This window comes from Stegodyphus dumicola, chromosome 8 (genome assembly GCF_044657685.1).
Source record: "Stegodyphus dumicola isolate Sdum_Otavi_A_Nest chromosome 8, ASM4465768v1".
NCBI lineage: Eukaryota > Metazoa > Arthropoda > Arachnida > Araneae > Eresidae > Stegodyphus > Stegodyphus dumicola.
In genome coordinates, this window is record NC_140775.1 from 52,220,195 (window position 1) to 52,245,751 (window position 25,557).

At 31.6% G+C, this 25,557-nt stretch overlaps 1 protein-coding gene across 3 annotated transcripts in view; it reads left to right on the plus strand.

The window, feature by feature from the left end:
* Pgd (phosphogluconate dehydrogenase) overlaps positions 1–25,557 on the plus strand; it is an 81,580-nt gene that overhangs the window by 44,903 nt on the left and 11,120 nt on the right. For all 3 annotated transcript variants that reach the window (XM_035365085.2, XM_085821854.1, XM_085821856.1), the window contains 7 exons: positions 1,486–1,630; positions 3,615–3,834; positions 14,172–14,238; positions 18,608–18,742; positions 22,871–22,993; positions 23,093–23,156; positions 23,817–23,947. In XM_035365085.2, the coding sequence (XP_035220976.2) occupies positions 1,486–1,630; positions 3,615–3,834; positions 14,172–14,238; positions 18,608–18,742; positions 22,871–22,993; positions 23,093–23,156; positions 23,817–23,947 (885 nt within the window). The remainder of the gene's footprint in view (positions 1–1,485; positions 1,631–3,614; positions 3,835–14,171; positions 14,239–18,607; positions 18,743–22,870; positions 22,994–23,092; positions 23,157–23,816; positions 23,948–25,557) is intronic.

Genomic DNA, 25,557 nt, shown 5'->3' on the forward strand with positions numbered 1-25,557 from the left:
TTGGGCGCATAGATTTTTTTGAATAAAACGGGTAGATCATAATTAAATCATCTCTTCTTTTGCAGCAGTTAATAGTTTTGTTGTTGGATTCTATTTTATCGATCAGAAATTTTATAGATTCTTTGTTATTTTAAACCAAACATAGCAGGTGCCCCATCAGTCGGTGTTCAGAAAGAATTTCCAAACACAAGTTGTTTTTCATAAACAGTTTTCAACAGCATGGAAAGTATCTTCCCCTGTTGCCATATCCTTCAAACTTATCAAATTCAGCATTTCTTGAGTTACTTGAAATGATTCATTTACATTTTTTTACAAAAATGCCGGCTATCGAAAAAGTTTTACGATTTTATTAGACAAGTGGGTTGGAACCAAAAGTAAGAAGGAAGTGAAAAGCTTCCAAACATCCGAAGTAATACATGCCCATTTCAAGCTGCTGACTTTATTTTTTTACATAAAAGAATATTCCTCAAAAATTCAGTGAATAACTTTTTACAAAAAATGCCAGCCATCGAAAAAATTTGGCCATTTTATAATACGAGAGAGTTAGAACCAAAAATCAGACGGAAATACCTATTCTTTAGTTTTTAAATCAACTTAAATTTTATTTTAATGGAATTTGTATTACTTGGTTGTTATTGTTGAAAATATATTTAAATAATTGTCCCGCAGTCATGACATACAAAACGAAACAGGAAAACGAATTTTCACTTGACGCTGAGATAGTTCTATTGTCAATAATCAACAGTGAGAGAAGACTCGGCAAGTGGCCAGTGCACTGCTCTACTGCACATATCTAAGTAGGCAATAAGCAGCATGATAAAGTTACAGGAATTAAGCTTGGTGCTGCGGGATGTCGTTGCAATGCAATAAGGCCCACTTCTAAGTATTATAAAAACAAAAGCAACGTGCTAAAGTAGAAATAGTTATGTTATTTATTTGTTACAAAACACTACACTACAAACAAAAATATTGCACAAAATAATCATATGTTTTAAAGTTATAATGAATCTCCGAGCCTCAAAATTAAGCAAAGCGAGCTGTAGTTTGGCCATCCCTGGTGCTGTACTATAAGGAACCTGTTTTGAGTCATTGGAGGCTGTTAAGAAGAAAATATCATATCTATTAAAACAGTTATCAGAAAATGAACTACAGCAAACTTGTGACTAGTGGAAAATTATAATGGGTTGATGTGCGAGTGCCAGTAGGAAATACATCAAAGGTGACAAACAATAAATTAAAAATCCTAAATTATAAACAAATATCCTTTTTTTTTTAAATAAAAGTCAATCCCATTACTATTAAATAATCCTGTTAAGAGACAAAACTTGTATATTCAGCTTATCATATTCACAGATATTGGAATGTATGCCTGAAGTTTATTTTTAAGTATTTTAACATTGTTTTGAAGCTTTTTGTTATTAACATTCTTCTTAAAACTTTTATTTTATTCCATCTAAAGCAGTAAATGAACAAATTAAATTGCAGGTATGTGCCTATAACCGCACTGTTGATAAAGTTGAAAAATTTTTGAATAATGAAGCCAAAGGGACCAAAGTAATTGGTGCACGTTCATTAGAAGAAATGGTTGCTAAACTAAAAAAGCCGCGAAGAATCATGATGCTTGTCAAAGGTAATAAATTGACTTTTTTATATTAATATATATTTCATACACAATTTTGATTTTTAATCAAATGTTACATATCATAAAGAAAATATATGGAATGTTTTCCTCATGTTACAGAAACTACTTCCATAACTTACTTTTCTTATTTTTGCATTCTTTTCCATGTATTAATATTTCTTTATTTCCTAAATGTGTATACTTTAGTTGGTTAAATTCTTTCTCTCTGTTTTAATGCCTTTGATTTTGCAACTTTTTACATGAGCCCTTTCTGGTGAAAGCTACCTTTAAAAGTCGGAATTTTTATTAAAAAAAAAAAGGGGGTAGGCAGTCTAATTGGGCCTAGAGGAGTACACAAGTAAAATTTTGTGAAGTTTAGCACTTATCATTTTAATTCTGTGGGCACACTGATTGAATAGAGCTTTGAAAAGAGTGCTGAAATGAGCATTGTTGTCAATGAACTGACCGATAAGATGCGGAGAAACAAAGAATACAGACTCTCAGTTGTCCTAGATTATCGGTGAGCCCGGTCTGGGCACACCTAGGGTTCGCCGTTTGATTTTAGACAAGATTTCAAGATACAAATTTAAAACTAATATAGAATAAGGAGATTAGCATACAGCCAAAAAAACAACATCTATTTTTCTTTTCAAACAATTCCTTTTATACCCTAAAAAAATTCTGGAGGATTTCTTTGAAAAATGAGGGTCTTAAAACACTAAACATGGCTAAAATATACGGACTGGTTTGTGTTGAGCTGCCATCTACAATAAATAAAGAAGGCTCAGAGTAACCTATAGTAAGCTATAAATCCTTTTTCATTCAATTTTTCTGTGTGTATAGAAAGAAATTTTTAGGTGTGCCGCAAAGGGTTAAAGAAATCTGTGAAAATTGTTTTGTGGAACCCAGTGGTAACTGCAACTGTTATAGAAGTTTATTTCAGCAGACTGAAATAATTAGTTGCACATATATTTTCTAACTGTTACAAAAGACTTTTTTTTTTTTTTTTTTGGTACAATATTAACTCAAACTTATGATTATATTAGTATGCTGATCTAGTTGTAATTAATCACTTTAAAAAACCTCTCCTCTCCCTCCCCAAAGAAGTCTCATTAACCACAAAAAAGAAATTACCTGTGTTCAGCGATTTTAATATGTTTATGCACAGATGGCAGAAAATGAGAGCATTCCATGATGATTTTGCCTCAGCATTTGAAAATGCGTAGCGAAATTGGAAAAGGAAAATTTGATACTAGTATGGGATTAAGTATGGGAAAATACTTAAAAAGCTTTAAGTATGGGATTATAAAAATGAAGTAAAGATTCCATGTCTGTCTTAAAAGTGTAATTTAATATATTAATAAGAGTAATAGTAAGTGGCATTAATGCACACTGTTTAAACTTAATCCCTTTCAGTCTCAAGTGAGTGCAAGCCTTGACTTGCTCCCCCATTTACCTGACTTACTTTGAAACCCTTAAAAATCTGTCCCCTTCCATCTTAAATTTTTTTTTTGTTTTGTTTTGTAAATTGTTTCATTGAAGTAAGAAAAATATTTTATTACGCATTTTTGTCTTCAATCTTTTACTTTTTGTTAACTTGTCTTCCATCTGATAGTTGCATTTCTGATGTTGCAAAGTGCATATGTCAGTTATATCTTTCTAGAATTTTGTAATTTTTAGAAATATGCTATAGACTTTTTTCTTCCTTCTACTTACTGGAAAGGTTGTTGATATATTTGTGTTTTTCTTAAACATCTCATTTTAAGTATTTCTGTTCTTAATCTAAAATAATGTTAAATGTTAATGAAATTTAATTCATTTTATAAACTGTTTTTATCTGCTTAATAAAGAAAATAATGGAAATGAGAGCATAATAATTTTAAAATGTTATGACTTAAACATTCTCAAAAAATCGTGCCTATTTTTGCTTATTTTTTATTAAAAAATTTCCTGATTTCATATATATTTATCAAATACGTTATTTTTCATGTAGCTGGTGAAGCTGTTGACAGCTTTATTAAGCAACTGATCCCTCTTCTTGAGCCTGGCGATATCATAATAGATGGTGGTAATTCTGAATATACAGATACTAATCGAAGGTGCAAAATGTTGAAGGAGAAGAATTTATTTTATGTTGGCTCTGGTGTTAGTGGTGGAGAGGAAGGTGCACGAACCGGACCCTCACTTATGCCTGGTGGTTCCCCTGAAGCTTGGTAATCATTCATTGCTTATTCAATTTTATGTAAATATTTTTTTTTATTTTTTTAATTAAGTGTTTGTGAAGGTTTTTTTTAAAAAGTAGCATATTTGTAAAAAATATTTTAATTGCAAACTTTAGTATTATGCTGCATTTGCCCCCAAATCCATTTTTATTAAATTAAAATATAAGCTGCTTTAAAATGATATAAAGACAATTTTTCTTTCATTAAAGAAATTATAGTACTATAATTTCTTTAATGTGATATTTTCTATAATTATTCATATTGTATTTTCCATATGCTTTAATATGGTATACTGTAAAATGGTTACAAAAGTATAATTGTTCCTGTTAACTTCTTTCATATGAATCTAAAAATTTACCAAATGGAATATTATATACTTTATTCTTCTTTTGAAGTAACTTTATTATGTTTAGAGTTTCATAAAAAAAATCTATTTCTAAAAAATGGCAGGTTGGTCCAAGTATAATATGCAAGATAATCCTGAAATTTTAAAGATTCTTTTTAACATGCTTAATTTTTAAATAAAAACTATATTACTTTTAGATATTTACCTTAGAATGCTACCCTTTGAAAAACTTAAGGGAATAGTAACCATTCATCTACGAGACAAATTGTGCTTGAGCGTGTTTAAAAACCTATTTTAAAAGTTAATTGAAATAAAAGTATACTACCCGCAGATGATTTCAGGACTCTGAAACTTCAAGGTAGCAAGAAAGTATCATTTATTTGTTCTTAAAGCAGTCATTACACATACTAGCATGTTGTTCTCTGCGCATTACTCTGAAACATATTTGACAAAAGTTGGGAGTCATTGTGTGCAAAATGTACAGGAAAAAGCACATTCCCCCCCCTCTTTTTTTTTTTTTTTTTTTTTTTTTTTTTTAATACTGTCAGATTGTTTAGTAGGAGGTTTCAACAGTTCCCTAATAATTGTTCTTGTTGATCGAGGCAAAGTCGGTATGCTGTAACTCTTCTTCATCCATGGAGCAAGAACATCTTCACTTAGCTTTTATTGCCAACTTTTTTCTTGATGATGCCTTTTCGGATTTCATTAAACTCATATTTATCATGCTGCGAAACTCAAAAAAAGGCCGTTGCCGAGTTTTCTACTACATGACATCTTGTTGCATTATCTGATCCAATGCATTTGCAGTCCCTTTTAAGGCTTAGTTCTTTGGTTCTTTAATAAATGGATAATATTGCGTGATGATGTACTTGTGTTGCTTGATTTAGGAGCAGATAACTACTTATCTTTACCACTGTGCTGAATTTTACCAGGGTAAATAACAGATTTTTCATGACTAAAAAAATTTTGGAATTTTTTAACTTTTTAAACATTTACTTTTTAAACTCCATATTTCAAATTTAATTTTTCAACTTGTTTTACAATTTCTTTTTTAGCTCCATATTTCAAATGAGAATTTTCATCCTCCTGGGTTTGTTTTTCAAACATTGTTTCTTCGTCATTTTTATTGTGAAGTGATAATTCCTGATTTCCATCTTTGTCACTATCTGTGAATTCGTGATTTTCAACCTCAGCAAAATCTTCTTTCTGCCATTCGGCCCAAGAAATATAATTTTCTTCATCACTCTTGGGTAGCCTCAGGTCTACCCCAAAAATTTTCTCCGCGAAAACTCTTTGACTTCTTCAAGGCGACACAGAAATGAACTAAAGTCGGATTTTTAAATGAAACGTTACAGCTAACCATTTGCCTATGAGATGAATATTGTTCTAAAAATGCTCTATGCAAAAATATTCTGGTAAGAAACCAAGTTCATATAAAGGTACCGAATCGCACATCCCAATTCCTGTTTTAGAGAAGGCCGGGCAAGGTTATTTTGTATGGTCTTCGTGTAGGAGACAAATGGGTAGCATTCTAGGGTAAAATAGCCTTACTTTTATGAGCTTAGCTGAAAATTTTCAACAAAAAATGTAATTTAAGTGATCTATATATGCCTTATGGTAAATAGTTTATACTTCGCATTTGGAACAAGAAAGAATGAGCTATCTAAACTAAAAATTTACATAAAACTTCCCCAATACACTTTTTAAATTATCTAATCTAAAAATTTACTAGTTGGAATATTATACATTTTATTTTTCTTAATTCAGGGTTGGCCGCCAAGCTTATCTGGAATATAATTTACAGATATGGTAGACTTCCTCTCTTTTCTTTTCACCCAGATAAGGCTGGAGGCAACATCATAATCTACTGATACATAGTAAAAATATAAAATACTGATACAACACATGGAGAGCTAATAGTGGATTGAAAAAGCAGGTCATTGGGCAGGCCACCTCTGGTTTAAGCTTTTAATTGCATACTTATATATTGAAATGAATATAAGATGTAAACAAAAGTAATTTTTGATTTGATGTAATTTTAGTATTTTCAATATTCAAATTAATAATTAACAATTCATTCTAGCAAACAGTGTATTAATTGAATCAGAAGTGTTAGAAAAATATTTTAACAGCAATATCAATGATTGTATAATGCCATTTATATATACATTATACACAGTATTCTAAAACGATACTAATGCCTTTATTCCCTTAAATGTTGATCCTAAATATTAATTTTCATTATATATTCCCAAAATAAAGTAGCAAATTGTATGAAAGACATTTCAGCACTTTGCTTGGAGAAGATTCTGTAAATATATAACCTAACTTTCATGTGTCTCAGGTAAAGCAAAAATTCCAGTTAAGTATTTACTGTATTATTGTAAGTTAAATAAGCAAAGCTCTATACTTGTAGTGTAAAATTTACAGAGATGTTCGACAGGGAATTTTTTACTGGGGTAATTTTTTAGTGCTTATTTCTGATTTAGGTTCGGTATTTTTCATCCACTTATGGACAACTATCAATGGAAAATGATCCCATATTGTGTAAAACATCTCTCATCAATAAATCTGTACCTGCTGTGAAAATTTTATATGAATAGAATATTTTGTATTCAACTTACTGTAATGTAATGAATATTTTACTAATTGGAATTTTTGCTTCGTGGGTATTATAAAAAGTTGTATTTTATATTTTCAGAATTGTTTTATTTATTAAATTGTCAACCTTATTTTGAGAAACTTTGTAAAAGAAAAGCTATGTTTTCAATCGATTTTTAAATGATTAAAGAATATAGAGCCACCTTTTTAAATACCTTGTACAACCCCAAACTGGCAAAAAAATCACTTTTGATGCAAGAATTTATTTACAGCATTCTTGTAACTTGATGAACAGATGCCAGATGATGATAATGAGCACATCAGTAGTACTACAGCTAATATAAAAGAATTAAAAGAAATTGAGAACAGAATTTTGGGTCAGTCATTAGAATCTTTCTACTTGCATGTCTTCAAGCCATGAAAGTTTTTTGAACAGGCATTTTGTTTCATTAAACAAGAGCTCATTTTAAACATTTTCAGCAGTGGCAGAAGCTTATTAATAGTCCGTAATCTCTTGGTAGACTTTAGTGATGTAGCGTTTAAAATTCAAGGACTGTGTTCCAACCATGGAAGGGGAGGGAGGTGATAATTCTATAATTTCCAAATTTCGTTGTTAATCCAACAGGCTTCTCCAAACAGTTGTTGTTAGGTTTTTGTGAGCTGTATGATGTAGAATGCTAGATCATAAAATATGAATCATGATCTATCATTGATCAATGGTCCAGTGATACTTGCATATAGCAATCCAAGTAGTATTAGGTACTGGCAGATATAATCATTAGCTTTAAAGATGCAGAATGACAAAGAAAATCAAATGTATTCATCTCTAAATATACAGTCCTATCATTGTTTCCCCCATCCCCTTGAATCGAGACTGGATTTGTTTACAGCAATTAAGGTTGTCTGAGGAATTTTTTTTTTTTTTCCCCCCCCAAAACGTGCACTACAAACTTTGTGGACCCTAATTTTTCAAGTTCTTGGGATGACAAGGTTGCTTGGTATGATGATTTTATGATAAATTACTGGAGTAGACCTTATGGCCAATTCAGCCATGAAGAAATTTGATCATGTGGGCTCCAGCTATCATATCTCATTCAAAAACCCTTGGCCTGACTCTTTATAAAATGGATGTAGCAATCCCTAGTCACTCTCACCCTTCAAAGGAATAATCATCTTGGTAGACAGGGTTCATGATCCTGGAGTTACCAATGATCTTTTCACCTTTTTCTCTTTATATACTTTCTATAATTTTTCTATGCTTGTGGGTTCCCTTTTCAGAGTTTGGGATTGAAGATGAAAGTCTGTTATATACCTTTGTGTCTAGTTTTTCATAGAGAGAAAAACCATCTGTGTGTTGTGACCCATATGGCTGGAAATGAGCATGCTGTAACATTTAATAATTTGTAAATGGTAACATTTAATATTTAGTAACTTGCAATTGGCAACACTTTGGATACAGATATGAAAATAGAACTATGCTGGTATTGCAGTTCTCTGTGATTATACATTCTAAGATTGTAAATAAATAGTTTCTAAAGGCTAAAAGTGTACCCTCATAATAATATATGCTGTCAGGAGTGTTTTGCTTTCAAAATGGAAAGTTTAAAACCACCAGAGCCGATGAAATTTGATGGAAATCTAGCTTCGAATTGGCAGAGATGGCTGCAATCATTTGAAATATATGAAGTAGCTAGTGAATTACATAATAAAGAAGAGAAGGTAACAGTTAATACTTTTCTTCATGTAATAGGAATTCGTGGTCTTGAAATATATAATACATTTCCTATAGAAGAGGGTAAAGAAATTAAATTAAGTGAAATTAAAACAAAATTTATGGAATGTTATATTCCTAAGAAAAATATTACATATGAAAGACATTTATTCTTTACTAGAAATCAAACTGCATCAGAAACTATAGATGAATACGTAACTGACCTTCGAAATAAAGCTAGAACATGCGAGTTTGCACAATTAACGGATAGTTTAATAAAGGATAAAATTGTTTGTGGTATTAAAGATGATGTAGTGAGAGCAAGAGCAAGATTGTTACATGAAACAGAATTAACATTAGAAAAAGCTCTTGATATATGCAGATCGGCTGAAATAAGTGCACATCAATTGAAAAAAATAAAAGATGAGGAAACTGCTGTAAACTTAGTGCAAAAGAAACTAAGTAAACATAATAAGATTACCCACAAAGAGGTAAATACCGATAAACAGAAGACAAATGTTTGTTCTAAATGTGGAACATCTCATGAGTATCGAATGTGTCCTAATGGTCGATGATCAGTTTCAACTGTAATACATTTGCCATATATATATTGATGAAATTTAGAACATCCAAAAGTAATAGCTAAAAGCTCTTTTTCTATCTGAGTATAATTTTTCTGACTTTTTGTTAGAGCTCTGGAAGCATAAGCAATTGGTTGGTTTTCTTGTAGAAAAACAGCACCTAATCCTTCAGAACTTGCATCTACTGAGAGTTACATCCTTATTAACATCATAGAATTTTAATACGGGTGCTTTTGTAATCAGTTCTTTAGGTGTTTTGTTTCGAAAGCTTTTTGATGCTTTTCAGTCCAGTGCCAGAGAACATTTTTCTCAAGTAACTGTCTTAATGGTGCAGTAATAGTAGTTAAGTTAGGAATAAATTTGGCTAAATAATTAATCATTCCCCCAAAACCTTTGTAGCGAAGGCACATCTGTAGGTTCTGGCATTTTAACAATTGCTTCCACTTTAGAAAAATCAGGTTTTAGTCCATTTTCACTTAACTCGTGCCCTATATAATTCACACGATTAACTTTTATTTTACATTTAGCCTTATTGAACTTCAAATTATTTTCTCGTGCTCTCTGGAGTACTTTTTTAAGTTGTAGCTCATGTTCCTTTTCATTAGATCCCCATATTAAGATATCATCTATAATACATTCAATGCCTTCTAGACCTTCTATTATTTGAATGAAAAAATCTGTCATAAATGTAAAAAGGCAAATCATTTCACGAATCAGTGTAAAAGCTATATAATAAAAATGAAGCAGTCAAGGTATACAAAAAAGATAGACAAATTAAATTAATAAATCATGACTCCGAGGAAGAGTTAGAATTTTATGTTGGCACATTAAACCTAAATTCAGATAACAAGGAAGAGAAATGCACTGTTGACGTTAATGTAAATAAAAGTAAACTAAATTTGCAGTTAGATACTGGAGCAATATGCAGTGTTATTTCTTAAAGCAAAGTGAAATTGCTAAATGTTCCGATACAGAAATCTGAAATTAAAAGATTAGTTACATTTTCTGGGAATAAAATGGATACTTTAGGAAAAGTAGTACTTAACTGCCAATATGGGAAAAATAATTATGTTGTGGAATTCCAAGTTATTGACAAAGAAATACCTTCTATATTAGGGTTAAAATCATGTTTGCAACTAGGTTTGATTCAGAAAGTAATGTCTGTTTACACTGAAGACTTACTGGAGGAATACAAAGATGTATTTGAAGGCTTAGGTTGTTTGAATGGAGAATATAAAATCCAGTTAAAACAAGATGTAACACCAGTCATTCATCCTCCGAGAAAAATACCCATAGCTATACGTGATAAAGTTAAGAAAGAATTACAAAGAATGGAAAATTTAAATGGTCACAGTTGTCAAACCAAACAAAGTAAGAATATGTTTAGATTCTAGAGATTTAAATAAAGCTAAAAAATGAGAACATTATCCGATGTTAACCACTGACAAAGTTGTCACTAGTATGCCTAATGCAAAAATATTTTCTGTTTTAGATGCTAATAGTGCTTTTTGGCAAATCCAGCTTGACGAAGAAAGTAGTAATTTGTGTACATTCAATACACCTTTTGGCAGATACAAATTTAAAAGATTACCTTTTGGCATATGTTCAGCTCCAGAAATTTGCCAAAGAAAATTAAGCCAAATAATAGAAGGTCTAGAAGGCATTGAATGTATTATAGATGATATCTTAATATGGAGATCTAATGAAAAGGAACATGAGCTACAACTTAAAAAAGTACTCCAGAGAGCACGAGAAAATAATTTGAAGTTCAATAAGGCTAAATGTAAAATAAAAGTTAATCGTGTGAATTATATATTTCACAAGTTAAGTGAAAATGGACTAAAACCTGATTTTTCTAAAGTGGAAGCAATTGTTAAAATGCCAGAACCTACAGATGTGCCTTCGCTACAAAGGTTTTGGGGGAATGATTAATTATTTAACCAAATTTATTCCTAACTTAACTACTATTACTGCACCATTAAGACAGTTACTCGAGAAAAATGTTCTCTGGCACTGGACTGAAAAGCATCAAAAAGCTTTCGAAACACCTAAAGAACTGATTACAAAAGCACCCGTATTAAAATTCTATGATGTTAATAAGGATGTAACTCTCAGTAGATGCAAGTTCTGAAGGATTAGGTGCTGTTTTTCTACAAGAAAACCAACCAATTGCTTATGCTTCCAGAGCTCTAACAAAAAGTCAGAAAAATTATACTCAGATAGAAAAAGAGCTTTTAGCTATTACTTTTGGATGTTCTAAATTTCATCAATATATATATGGCAAACGTATTACAGTTGAAACTGATCATCGACCATTAGAAAGCATAACTAAGAAACCTCTTTTTAAAGCACCACAGCGATTGCAAAGAATGCTGTTAAATTTACAAAAATGTGATCTAGATGTAAGATAAAAAAAAGCAGAAAGATTTATTAATAGCAGACACTTTGAGTAGAGCATATTTGAATACAACAGAAGATCATGATAAAGATACAGAAATTTTTACACTGATTCCAGCATCTGATGACAAAATTTATGAATTGAAGAAAGAATGTGAATGTGATGCTACACTACAGTGCTTAAAGAAATATGTTCTGAGAGGCTGGCCAGAAAGGAAACATCAGGTAGAACCTCAAGTCAAAGTATTTTGGGACTACAGAGATGAGTTGACAATGGAAAATGATTTATTTTTCAAAGGAAGAAGGGTAATTATTCCTTTATCTATGCAAAAGGAAATGTTCAATTTAATTCATGAGGGTCATTTTGGTATAGAAAAATGTAAGAAAAGAGCTAGAGATGTTTTGTTTTGGCCACTTATGAACAAGCAGATAGAAGATAAAATTTCAAAATGTTCTATATGTAATGAATACCAGAACAAAAACATAAGAGAGCCTATGATATCACATGAGATCCTCAATTTCCTACAGATGTGGTATAAAGTTGCGACAGATTTATTTGAGATTAACAAAGATGTATATTTATTAATTGTAGATTACTATTCCAACTTTTTTGAAATCTCCAAACTGCCGGATACTCGAAGTCAGACAGTGATCAGTTACATGAAATCTCATTTTGCAAGATATGGTATACCATTAATAGTGATATCTGATAATGGACCTCAGTTTGCAAGTAAAGAATTTGCAAAGAAATACCAATTTAAACATATAACAAGCAGTCCATACCATCCACAGTCGAACAGATTAGTAGAGCGTTCAGTACAAACGGCGAAGAAATTGTTAAAGAAAGCTCAAGCAGATCATGCTGATCCTTATTTAGCATTGTTAGCTCAAAGGAACACTCCAACTAATGAGATGCTAGGATCACCAGCTCAACGATTTATGAGTAGAGGAACAAGAACGATTCTTCCTACATCTGAAGAATTACTTAAACCTCAAGTTGTGAAAATGTAAAAGAAAAAATAAACCAAGAAAGAACTAAACAGAAGTCATATTATGATCGTCATACAAAAACATTACCATCGCTAAATAAAGGAGATTGTGTTCGGGTATATCAAGATAATCGCTGGAAAAGCCAGCAGTTGTAGAAGAAGTGCATAAGACGCCTAGATCATATATACTTAGATCAGGTGGATCAGTATTAAGAATAAATAGAAAAGATATTAGAGAAAACAGTTTAGCTATTGAAGGGAATATCAGAGGAACAGAACAAGGAGTTAATACACAGAAAACAGATGTAAAAGGATATGATTCCAGATATTCTCAAGGGCAAAGTTTAGAAGATCAACTACCAAACTCTGCTAACTCAGAAACAAGGAACGGTGAGCTAAGAACTAGAAGTGGGAGAGTGATTAGAAAGCCGGCCAGGTATTTGGACTGATTTTAGACTGTTATAACTTTTGAACTCTTTAAAAAAATGGAAGATGTAATATTTAATAATTTGTAAATGGTAACATTTAATATTTAGTAATTTGTAATTGGCAACACTTTGGATACAGGTATGAAAATAGAACTATGCTGGTATTGCTTGCACCCTCATAATAATATACATGCTAGTTGGTAGGAGGGGGCAAGGTACTGTGCCCAGCACACTGCTTTTTCCGCTGTTTTCAGAGCCCACCAGTGGCCGAGCTGAACACTGGTAGTTTGGTCCGAGGTTCGAATCCCATGAACAGCTGGCTGCATGGGTGTTTTCATGGTTTTCCCCATGTGTAATGTGTATACGAGCCAGTTTACCTTAGAAAGTCCTCCAGGAAGGCATCCTTCCCCTTAGGCAGATAGCCCTAGTGTGCTTTGCCATATTTAAATACACCACACTGCTGTTTTCAGAATGAAACAGGAGACTCTTATTTGTACTCGCTAGTGTCGATTGGCTGATCACTAGTCCTTAGTGTCAGTGGTTTAGAGCTAAGCTTTTGGGAGTTCTTGCTTTCAAGACAGCTTACTATGGGGCTTCAGACTGCATATTGGCCTGGTTAACTCTGACACAAATTTTTTTCATGTTACCTAGCTTTGTAATTCTGATTTGATTCAGTTTTAGTTTGTTTTAACATTATTAATTGCTCATCACTATGTTATTTTAGCTTATTTTATAATTCAGTCTTTTATTAAACAATATGAGGTTGTCTGATCATATGTTTGGCATACCATAACTTTTGAGTTTATACACCATAAATTAATTAACCAAAGAAAATATACACATAGGCACCCAAAGATATTTTTTAAGAAAGATATATTATTATCTAACTGAAATAATCATTAGAATGATATGTTCATTAGCAACAAATGCCATATTTAGTTCATGAACAATGTATCAAAGCTTGAATGAGAATATAGGGCTCAAATCATAGGAAATAAATTATGCATCCAGTAGCAAAACTGAGACATTATAAAAAGTTTATTAAAAGTTTTAAGACAGGTAGCCAGTTATTGCTTATCTTTATTCGTGAAATCTTATTTTGGAATTCAGTTATGTTGCTTTTGACATGATATAATATTAAATGAATTAACATTGTTTTTTAAAGATATTATTTTCAAATTCTATTGCTTTTATATTACTGAAATAATTAAACTACATTTTTATTTGAAATTATAAATATATTTTTGAGTCCCTAACTGATGTTTTCTTTCATAGGCCACATATCAAGAACATTTTTCAGAGCATAGCTGCCAAAGTTAATGGAGAACCTTGCTGCGATTGGGTAATATATTAAATCTAGTTATAGGCTTAAATTACTGTTAAAGAATTGATTAGAGTGAGTTAATTTCTAGCCAAGTATATGATAAAATATATGTATGTAATACTGTTGAAAAGATATAAACATTCTTAGAAGAAAGGTAATACTGTATTTCCTATCACAATGTTTCCCTGCTATTTCTAGAATAATCCAAGTGAATATTCTTGTCATAAGCATCTTAATTTTAACACATTAAAAAAAAAAAGAAAAGAAAAGAAAAGAAACTAAATAACAGAGCAAATACAAAAATTACTGGGGAAAAAAGCATTTAATGCTGGCATGTTTCCACCTTTAAAATTTTAGTAGATTGCAAATTGCATGCTAATAATCATGAGCTAAGAGGAGGAAAGATTAATGTAAAAAATGTTTGGTGAGATTAGAAAGTAAAAGATTTTCTCTCATTATATTCCTGGATAGGAATTTTTTTAAAGTCCTTTCACTATTATACAACTCTTAATAAAGCATTATACTATAATTCAAGTTTTGGAAACAGATCGAAATTTATTGAGGAATGATCCATAACTGAAAACGTGTACTATTTTTGAAAAAAAAAAAAAAAAAAGGGAGGAAGGGTAGATGTTCATTCAAGGAGAAAATAATAAGTTGTAAGATTTTAAGAATTAAATTTATTTAATGTAGTATTTTCGGTACGCTTCTGTTATCAGTACTGGATTCAGAAACGTATGTATGTGCATATATGTGTGTGTATGTAATATTAAAAGCGCAAGGAAAACCCGGAGCAGTGTCGATGCGTCATGAGATAAAAGCACAAGGAAAGATGGAACACTGTAGATGCGTGATTAGACCCATATTGAAGAAGAATTTTGATTGCGTAGTATTTAAAGAACTTGGCAGTCGAGGCAGTTTTAATTCCATTTTTATTTCCAATTGATATTTGTGGCCATAATCACTTGGCACTCTAGTCATGCCTTTCCACAGAAGATTTACATTTTTGATATTGTTGGGATAGAAAGCAAGCCAGCGAAATTAAATCTTAGCACAGTAGAGAGCAAAAGCTGAAGTGCGTTGTTATGAAAGATGGAAGCACGCGAAGAGAAAAGTTTTGGTTTACAATTCGGTGATTGGTCGTCAAGAGGCATCTGGTATTAACGGTTACGTAAGATCGCATGATTAATTTCAATGACGCAATGCAGATAAGTTATTACGATTTTAGAATAGAGAGGAAGAATTAATCTTTATAGTTATATTATAATTCTGATTCATACATTGTTATCTTACATATTTCCTCCCTTCAAAAAGAAAAAGGCGTAGCGACAGAGAAGCCTTTTTAAAGAGAAAGAGTTAAAACACTAGCAAATGTAAAAAAAAAAATTAAAATAAATAAATCATAAAATTTTTGTCCTGTAAAGTATAATTTATAAATATCAATTTTTTAAAATAAATTTTTAATTTTTAAGAGTGCTATTGAATTTTTCAGCATTTCAGTCCAAAAGTCTTTTTGTTTGAGAGTTCACATAATCATAATTATTCAGGGAATGTTCTTGTTATTACAGCATATCACAAAATAAACTTTTACATAATGATTACTTATAAAAAAATGTAATGCACATAAATATTTATGATACTTATTTCCATACTGATAAATTATAATTTAACATCATAAATAATAGGATTAAGATTTTCAGAATTTATGGTTTCACCGTTATCATCTTTCATTTACAATTCCTGATTTTACCAAACTGGAAGCCTCGCAATACTTCTAAACAAACATATCCATCAATAGGGCTGTCCTATTGAGCTAACCAGTGTGTTCTCTGCACTAGTGGCCCAGGGTGCCTAGACAGTTACTTGAAAAGACCTCCGTTCCTTGCATTAAGGTAACTGGCCTTTGAGAACTGCACTAATACATTCCATAATAAAAAAATATAATAATAGTAATAATATAAAAATTTACATGCATTCATAAAATGAGAGCCTTCAACATTATCTTGCATGAAGAGGGTAAAAGGAAAAACTGGTACAGAGGTAATTACAGGCCTCTGTTGAAGGAACCAGTACACCCTCATCATACTATACTTAACACACAATAACCCACAAATTTTAACATGCATTTACCATAATTTCATATTACTTATCTGTACTAATTTCACTTATTTTTAATATCTTTATTTTTAGAATGATTATAAAATTCGTATTCAAAATTCTCAACAAAATTTTAAAAACATAAAAACTTATCTTAATATCCTTCCCTATGAATAATTTAAATAGCTTAAAACTCGTTACTTAATTTGCTCACACACATTTTATGAAAAATTAGAAAAATTAATGAACAAGAATTTCAGATTTTCTCAAAACAAATTGCAGAAATTTTAACCAAAGTTGAAATGAAAACTATAGAATCCGCAGCACATTAAATAATTTAGTTCCTGAGCTAGATTCACATGAATGTAATAATTTTTTAGCTGTTGAAAAAGCAGAAGTGCAAATAATTTTCTGTCACACATACTTGCAAACACTAACTCAGATCGATCTTGAACCCGCTGTAATGCTTAATTCCTAAATGGTAATTCACTGATGATTTCCTTTTCACTAGGCATTCGAACTTCTCAATTTATCGAGAGATTACTTTCAATCTGTAAACACTACGCGTGATTATTTTTTTGAAGCACTTGCAAAACACCACAGCAGAAGAATGATCTGTTATTTTTTAAACACTGAAAAAACTAATTTGATGATTCACTTCTTTCACATTATCTTGGATTTATCACAAAATGATGATTTGAAGAGCTGAATTAAATTTTCCATTGAAGTTTCAGGCTGCAGGTGCGTCATAAGTTCTCCTAGACAGATGCCTTCTCGCCTTCATCCTGCTAACGCTTCCGCTATGCTCCTCTTTCTTTGTTAGAACGTTATGACGTATTAAAGTTTAAAGTCAGTCGCATCTAATAGTTCAATTACTGAATAAGTTATTTGATTAACTTCATCTGGAAAAAGTCATCTGCTATAAATTAAAATAAAGATATGCTTGCTGTTAAAAGTGAAAAGTCCTGAGTCGTCATTTTTCTCCGTACTTCAATCATCCCAGCTTCGTCAACCATCTGCCAGAACGTGTAATGGAATAGCCTCACCATTCGCCCACGATGTGATGGAATAACTGAAAACATTACATGGATTCAGAAACGTATGTATGTGCATATATGTGTGTGTATATATACGCATGTGCATGCATACATGAACACATACATCTGTACATAACATGATACATTTCTAAATCCAATCCTGATAACAGAAGAGTACCATATTTTTTAATCTTTTAGACGTCCGTGTTATATAAAATGTTGCCTTTCATATCTGAATCTCTACATCTTTCCTTCTTCATTTGGTTAACTTCCATTAAATATTTAAAGCTTGTAAACTATTAATGCACAATCGTTAATTCTCTATCCATATGCAACGTATATATTATAAGAGTCAAGATAAGATTTATAAGATTTATAAATGATTATTGCTCATTTATGCATTTATCCATCCTGGCATCAATCTCTTTGTCAGGTAACTTTAATTTTTTTATAATCTAATAAATCCTAATCTACATCTCATTAATGCATATAATATGTAGGAAAAAGGAGAAGGGAAAATATGAAAGAAGAAACTTACTCAAGCTATTTTTAAAAATGCATTTTTTTAAAAACAAATACAAACATGTGCATGTACTGATGAACCAAATAATTAACTCAAAATGGCATGCAGGTTCAACATTATAAAATTTATGTTCAATTTCTTAAAAGATTTAAAAGTTTATTAGAGATAAATTTTCATATTATGTGCCAGTTTTATTCATATATTTGTACATAAAAATGTACAACTCAATTGAATTGAAATATGTAAATTAAAAAAAAAAACAGTGTGAATTTCAATATCTTGAACCAAAAGAATATATTTTCAGGCATATATTTCTTGAGAATAAAAGATTTAAAAGTTTATTTTATTATTATTTTTTTTTTATTATTATTATTATTTTTGGATGTTCTGTTGAGAAGAAAAGTTCATGATGACGTTGCATTTTCTTTTCGAATCCACGCTAAGATTGTGTTTATAAATTAGCTTCATTTGTTACTTTATGAAAAGCTTCAGTCATCTTATTATATTAAAATACTGTCGCTATATATTTCATGAAAACAGTAATTCATAGATATCCTCAAACAGAATGACTTTTTAGATACTTACTTTATTGTTAAATATTTAGTAAATTTTTTAAAGCAAGAAATTATGCAAGTATCAATCACTAAAAATAATGTTATTTTTGTGGTTAATGAATTTCTGTTGAATGTTTTTCTACATCAATTTTAAAGAAATTTTCTTTCTTAATAAGGTTGGAGAAGAAGGATCAGGTCATTTTGTAAAGATGGTTCATAATGGTATTGAATATGGTGATATGCAGCTTATATGTGAAGCTTACCATTTACTGAAGGATGCATTGGATCTGGATCATGATGAAATGAGCCAAGTAATGCAGTTTTTATGCAATCAATGAAATATTCTATATTTGTAGAGTATATAAGTTGTCACAAAATGTTGGCAGATTAGAGAAAATATTTATGCAACATTTTAAAGTTACTTCATGCAAGAAAATATTAAATCATTTGTTTATATTAATTGAGAATGGCTCAATTGCTAAATGGTAATATAATAACAGTTTGAAGCCATTTCTGTGCTGAGAAATATATTTTATGATGCATTACATGCTGAAGTTAGTATACTGTTCTCTGTATTGTATTTTATTTGTTACTGTATTATACTGTCTTGAGGCATTTAAGTTAGATATTGTTTAAAAGATTTTTTTTTTCCATTTTCAAAAAAAAAAAAAAAATGTTAGTGGATAATTACATATGATCAGATATGTAAGTTACATTAAGCTGCCTGCTGAATTCTTTTAAGCAGCAGTTGAGTATACGTAAAAACAGTATAACTGCATCAGACTTTCACACTGAGCAGAAATCAGTATTAAATATTGATAATAATATTATCAGCATTCTAAAAAGCATCTATTCTGCTATCATCACTTTCTTAATGACAAAAACAGATTTTGTATTGTGTCAATAAGTTTTACCAAGCTGCGTTGTTTCACATGAGCTTCACGTCACACTTTATGGGAAGCAGCTGTATCATTTGTTCATAACTGTTAAAAAATTATTTATGTGTGAATTAGACAATTTTTTTAACTTTCTCAAATGCCCAGATGAAATTTGGCATGTTTATTTGCCTGTTATGTAATGCAATGTAGGCTCTCTGCATGTGCAAATTAATGAGTTCATTCATCTGTTGTCGTTTGTGTGAAAGAATTAAGCTTATCTGTCAACTGATGCTTTTGTGATTGAGTAATATTCACAAATAACTTTCCAGAGGAAATAACAGAGAACACTTTATTTTTATACTTTAGTAGGATTTACTCAAATATGCACTCATGTGCAAAATTTAACGAATTTGTATAAAAATATGAAACTAGAGGTACTAATTATGCCGCCAAAGAATTATGAAAATATTCAGAGTCAAATACATAAGTGTACATGTGTGTCTGCGGAGCTGGGACTGTACAGGGGATATAAGCACATTAGAGGTTTTGGCCAATTTATTTGTTCATACTTCTTCATAACATTCAATGTGTTTCTTGCAAGAGTTGGATAAATTTTATAAGGTATCAAGTAAAATGAGTAGCTGCGAATATGTGCATAAAAGAATGAGATGGAGAATTTTTGGTAGATTGGAGGCAGACCAACCAAAAGTGCAGGTGGCTACAGAGCTCAGTGTTATATGCAATTAATGGGCACAGTTTCTGGACACTGGATCCATATCAAGAAGACCTGGATGAAGGTTGATGAAGATCTACTATGCCAAATGAGGATCGTAATTTGGCACTATCAGCAGAACAATGCAGGACTGCTACAGCTTCACAGCTCTCGCATTAGCTGTATGCTGTCACTGGAACCCAAGTTTTATAGTTCTACATTTGCCTGAAGACTTTGTGATATAGGGCAGTATGTCAGAAGACCTGCTATTTGCATTCTGCTCACTGCAGCACACAAGAGAGCACATTTCGCATGTAGAAGACAACATGCTACCAAACTTCAGTAGAGACTGTGCATTTTACAGATGAGTTGAGATACAGCCTGGAACTGATGCTCAGAGTACCTCTATATTTAAAGAGCATAGAAAATGATAATCATCCCTCCTTTTATCAAAGAAAAGGATCATTAGTGTAGTTGAAGTGCAGTGGTTTGGGCAGCCATTATGTTGGACAGCTGCAAACTAAAACAAAGTGAAAAAGGGGAAAAAAATATTTTTATTTTATTTTTTTTTTTTCAAATGTTATTCTTTCCTGACCCAACAAATGGTTTGTTCTATGAAAAAATACAGTAAAGCAGTTGCAGCTCTATCACTCATCATCTTTAGTTTCCATATGAGGTAAATATAAAAATCAATGTTAATATTAATGAAAACATCAAACTTTTTTTTAATAATTTTTTACAATAGTTTTGTTTCCTGACTCAACATATGGTTACAATTAGTAAAAAAATTCCAATAAAAAAGTTGCAGCTTAATCCCTCGCCATCTTCAGATTCCACAAGAAAACCGAAAAATTCATCTTGGTGTTGAACTTCGTAATTCCATTCCAGGATTTGATTCGACTGTGTATGAATCCATCCCTGGCTTCTGCATCATATGTTTCAGTGGTGCTGCTGTCAACAGTCTCGCATACTTGTCTTTTGCTTGAGAATGACAAGAGAGCTTTCCTATTTCAAGCTGAGAACCGCCTCTAATCAGTTTTATGTCTTTGTCGCTGAGGTTCAAGGTAGCTGGTGGTTCCAAGGGATTGTCTCAGGAAAAAAAAAAACAACAACAACAAAAAAAAAAGGATCACTACAGTAGTGGCGATGTTATGGTTTGGGCTGGCATTATGTTGGATGGTCATACACATGTTTGACAAGGGCTTTCTGAGTGCTAAGAGGTATGCAGAGAAGAGCTTATGTTCGACTTTTCAGATTTGTAGCTGGTCCTGGATTCCTATTAATGGACAACACCCATTCATATAGGACTCAGCTGGCCAACAAATACCTGGAAAGTGAGGATATTTGCCACATGGATTGGCAAGCCAGGTCTCCTTACCTTAACCCTATAGTGCATGTCTAGAATGCTCTTGGATGGGCAATTGCATCTCACCATCTCATTCTCAGAACTCTCCTGGAGTTGAAAATTGCCTTGCTGCAGAAGTGAGATTGGCTGCCACAGGGACTCCTCACTTGCCTTCTGTCCAGTATGTTGTCTTGCTGCACAAACTGTTTGGCTGTAAGAGGGAATCCTACCCCACATTAGATTAATTTTCTGTTTAATATCACAACTTGGATTTTGGACTTCCCTGCAGTATGAGCTTTAGTGATAATCATGCATACATGAAATGACTTTTAATGGGTATATTTCTTTTTCTGTTATATATATGTGTTCATTGATAACAGAAAAAATATATATAAATATATATTTATAAATGTGTATTCAAATTTCATTAAAATCTGTCCATTAATTTTTCAGAAATTCGACATAATGTGCAAGTTCTTTTAATTTTGCACGCGAGTGTTTATGCATTATGCAGTGTTTTCACTGAAAGGATTTTAAAAATATTATTTGCATGTTGATATTTTAAAGTCAAATCTTCTTGATGTCTTAATGTTATCAATTATATTTAACAAAGAAATATACATCATTAAAAAATTCTTTTGAAAGATTTTCCATTGATATATCTCAATTAAAAAAAATAATGTCTTCCTCATTTGTTGTGTATAGTTATAGAAAGTAAAGTTGTCCGTTAAGAATTTAAATTTGGTTGAAATCATTGGAGCAGGATATCTATTTCTTTTCTTTATTTAGTCTTAAATGAAATGTACTGTAATCGAAACAATTACAATGGTAACAAAACTTGATCTTGTTTAAGTTAGAATCCAACAATATATAGTAGCTAGTAACTACATAAGCATATTCTGTATATTTTGTTCTGATATATTACTGTGGAAGTTGTAAGTGCAGAAGGAATTAGAAGTGTGCTATGAAAATAAGAACTTAAGGAATTTGATGTTGTCTCTTTTACTGAAAACTTGGTGAAGACAGTTAAATATAGCAGTGTGCTTCCCTTCTAAATGATTAAAGTAGAGCAATCTAAAAAATTCTATATCTGTGTTCCTGCAGCAGGCTTTTACAAAAATGAAAGAAGACAATTTTGAAGAAGCTATCTAAGAAATTTTGAATAATCATTCTTATTAATCTTGAACAGATAGAAAAGTTTCTTTCCATAAAATGCCAATTTATTAAATCTATATCTGGTTCTACTAGATCTTACAAGCTGAATATATACATAAACCTTTTATACTAAATAATTGTATATGTAAATACAAAATATATATAAATATTGTGCAAAAATTACAAAATTGTAAACATTTTATTTGTATTACTTTCATGTAATTTATAAATGTTCATTAAAATGATGCAAGAAATTTGTTCATTTTGAAAGTTAATGCTTAATTGTAAAATTATAGATGCTAAGAGATTATTTTCTATAATTATAATACTTTAACAAATGTGTTTTTAGATTTTTGCTGATTGGAATAAAGGTGAATTGGATTCATACTTAATTGAAATCACTAGTAATATCCTCAAGTATAAAACAAATGGAGAAGTTTTGGTCACTAAGATTCTAGATTCTGCTGGTCAGGTATGAGCAATATTTTATTTAACTATTTTATATCAATATTTATTACATATTTTTTAAAAACTCCTTTTATGAGTTCAAATACTTTTTCATGTTATTTAGAAAGGAACTGGGAAATGGACTGCAATAACTGCTCTAGATTACGGAGTCCCTCTAACATTAATTGGTAAGATTGCTTTGTTTTAATACAGTTAAAAAACCAACTATTTATTTAAATATTTGTGGATTCTGATGGATTTTTTAAATTTGATTTTAACTGAATGTAGTAATAATTTTAATTTGGTATTTTAGTACTTGGATAATGCAGTATATGATACTTATCAGTCGTATCAGGAGATTAAATAATTGCTTTCTTTTTCCAAGCATGTATACCTCTGCATGTTTCATTCATACAGAAAAGTAAAACAAACTTGATTTAGAAAGTTATCTAATCTTTTATCAGAAGTATCTATGTAGTATACGTATTGTCTTCAGAAATATGTAACAATCCCATACAAGTGGAAAATAAAATCTTGGAAACTGTAGTCTCATGCTGACCTACAATTTCAGATTTAAATCTTGTGATCATTGACTATTTAATTTTAATTTTGACCATCGAAAATTTTATTTTGCCCTATTGTTATTTAAATGTTATCTTAGTTTTTCTTTTGAGGTAGAAAAAATATTGCATTAATGTAATTATTTGGTTATCTCATAAATCCTGTGTTAGTATTCAATAAACAAAATCTTAAATATTTATTTAACTGCAGTTTAATTTTTAAAAAAGGGCAGAATGTAGATGAAATTTAAAGTACAATTAATTTCCTTGTTTCACTTCATATTTTAGGTGAAGCTGTCTTTGCAAGATGCTTGTCATCTCTAAAAGAAGACCGTGTTAAGGCCAGTAAATACTTAAAAGGACCAAGTGGAGTTAGATATCAAGGAAATAAGAAAGAGTTCATTGAGCACGTACGAAAAGTAAGTATATGAGTTTTTTGTATATTTTTGTTGTATAAGGTATAAAAATAAAGTTCAGCGAATCTGTTTATAAACAAAAGAATCTTCCCTAAATCAAGAAAATTGTTTCATTTTGCCTAAAGAAATGTCTTGTTTGCAATGTACTTTTCACAGTGACTGCAAATTTCCTGAAAACTATGATATAAATCTTCTTTTGATGTCTTCTTCTTGAGGTTGAGTTTGTCAGGTATCAGGCACCTCTGTTTAATAGCATTTTGTGCCAAACGCATCAAACCCAATATTTCCTAGCTCCATTTGTGCGGGTCACTCACTTTAGTTCTGTTCACGTGCAACGCTCTTTCACACAGCCGCAGTTTGTATTAGGAAATAATTTTAAGCTGAGAAAAAAAAAATTTGCCAGTATTTTTTTAATTAAAATTTTTGAAAGAAAAGTTTAACAATTAAAATGTTATTCTTCTCCTACAATTTTCAATGATTTTTCCCCCATATTTTCTTATTGTGTTATGTTATGAAGTACCTTCCCTGTACTTTTTCATACCTGCTGTCACATGTGAACATTCTCAGACATCATTCAGTGAACTTTGTCATATCTTGCAAATTTTCTTATACACTGACTACCAATAAGTATTTGGACACCTATGCAAATGACGATAACTGCGGTCCTAAGGTACATCACGGACTCCTCCGGTATGTATCGTGTAGGAAACAGCATCGGCTTTAGTCGCATGCAAGATGCCTCGCAGTTCGGACCTCTCTGATTTCGAGAAAGGTATAATTATCGGGTATCACAAATGTGGCCGATCCTTAAGGGACATATCTAACGATCTGAATTACCTAAAATCGACAGTGGTCTATGTGATTAAGAAGTGGAAGGTGAGCGGTGATTGTCTGAATGTGCCCCGAGTCGGCAGACCAACGAAACTGGGAGATAGAGACCGACGAGGGCTGTCCACAGAAGTTCGGAAGAACCGAACCCAACCGATGGCCCTCATCCGCGAGGACTTTCAACAGGCATCCGGGAGTATTGTTTCAATGAATACCATCCGTAAGGAAGCACATCTGCTTTATTTTCATGGTCGTGCTGCTGCCCATAAGCCTTTGATCACAAAGTCCAACCGCGCTACTCGGTTAATGTGGTGCAAAGCACATCGAAATTTGACCGTAGATCAGTGAAAATGGGTTCTTTGGAGTGACGAATCAAGGTTTACCGTTCGGATGGCAGGGTCTGGTTCTGGTGTTTACCTGGAAAACGTCTCCTGCCAGAATGCATTGTGCCAACAGTCAAGTTCGGCGGAGGTGGAATTATGGTCTGGGGGTGTTTCCCCTGGTATGGGCAGGGACCCTTGTCCCCATTCATGGTAAGTTCAACTCCGATGCCTACTGCACTATTTTGGATGACAATGTGCTTTCTACGTTGTTGCAGTTTCACGGGTTGGACCCCTGTTACTTTCAGAACGACAATGCCAGTTGGCATGTTTCGACGTTAACCAAGGCTTGGTATGCTGCCAATTGGAGTTCATCGAATGGACTGGCCTGCCCAGAGTCCAGACCTGAACCTATCGAGAACCTCTGGAACGAGTTGCATCGCCGAATTCAGGGGTGTACTACCC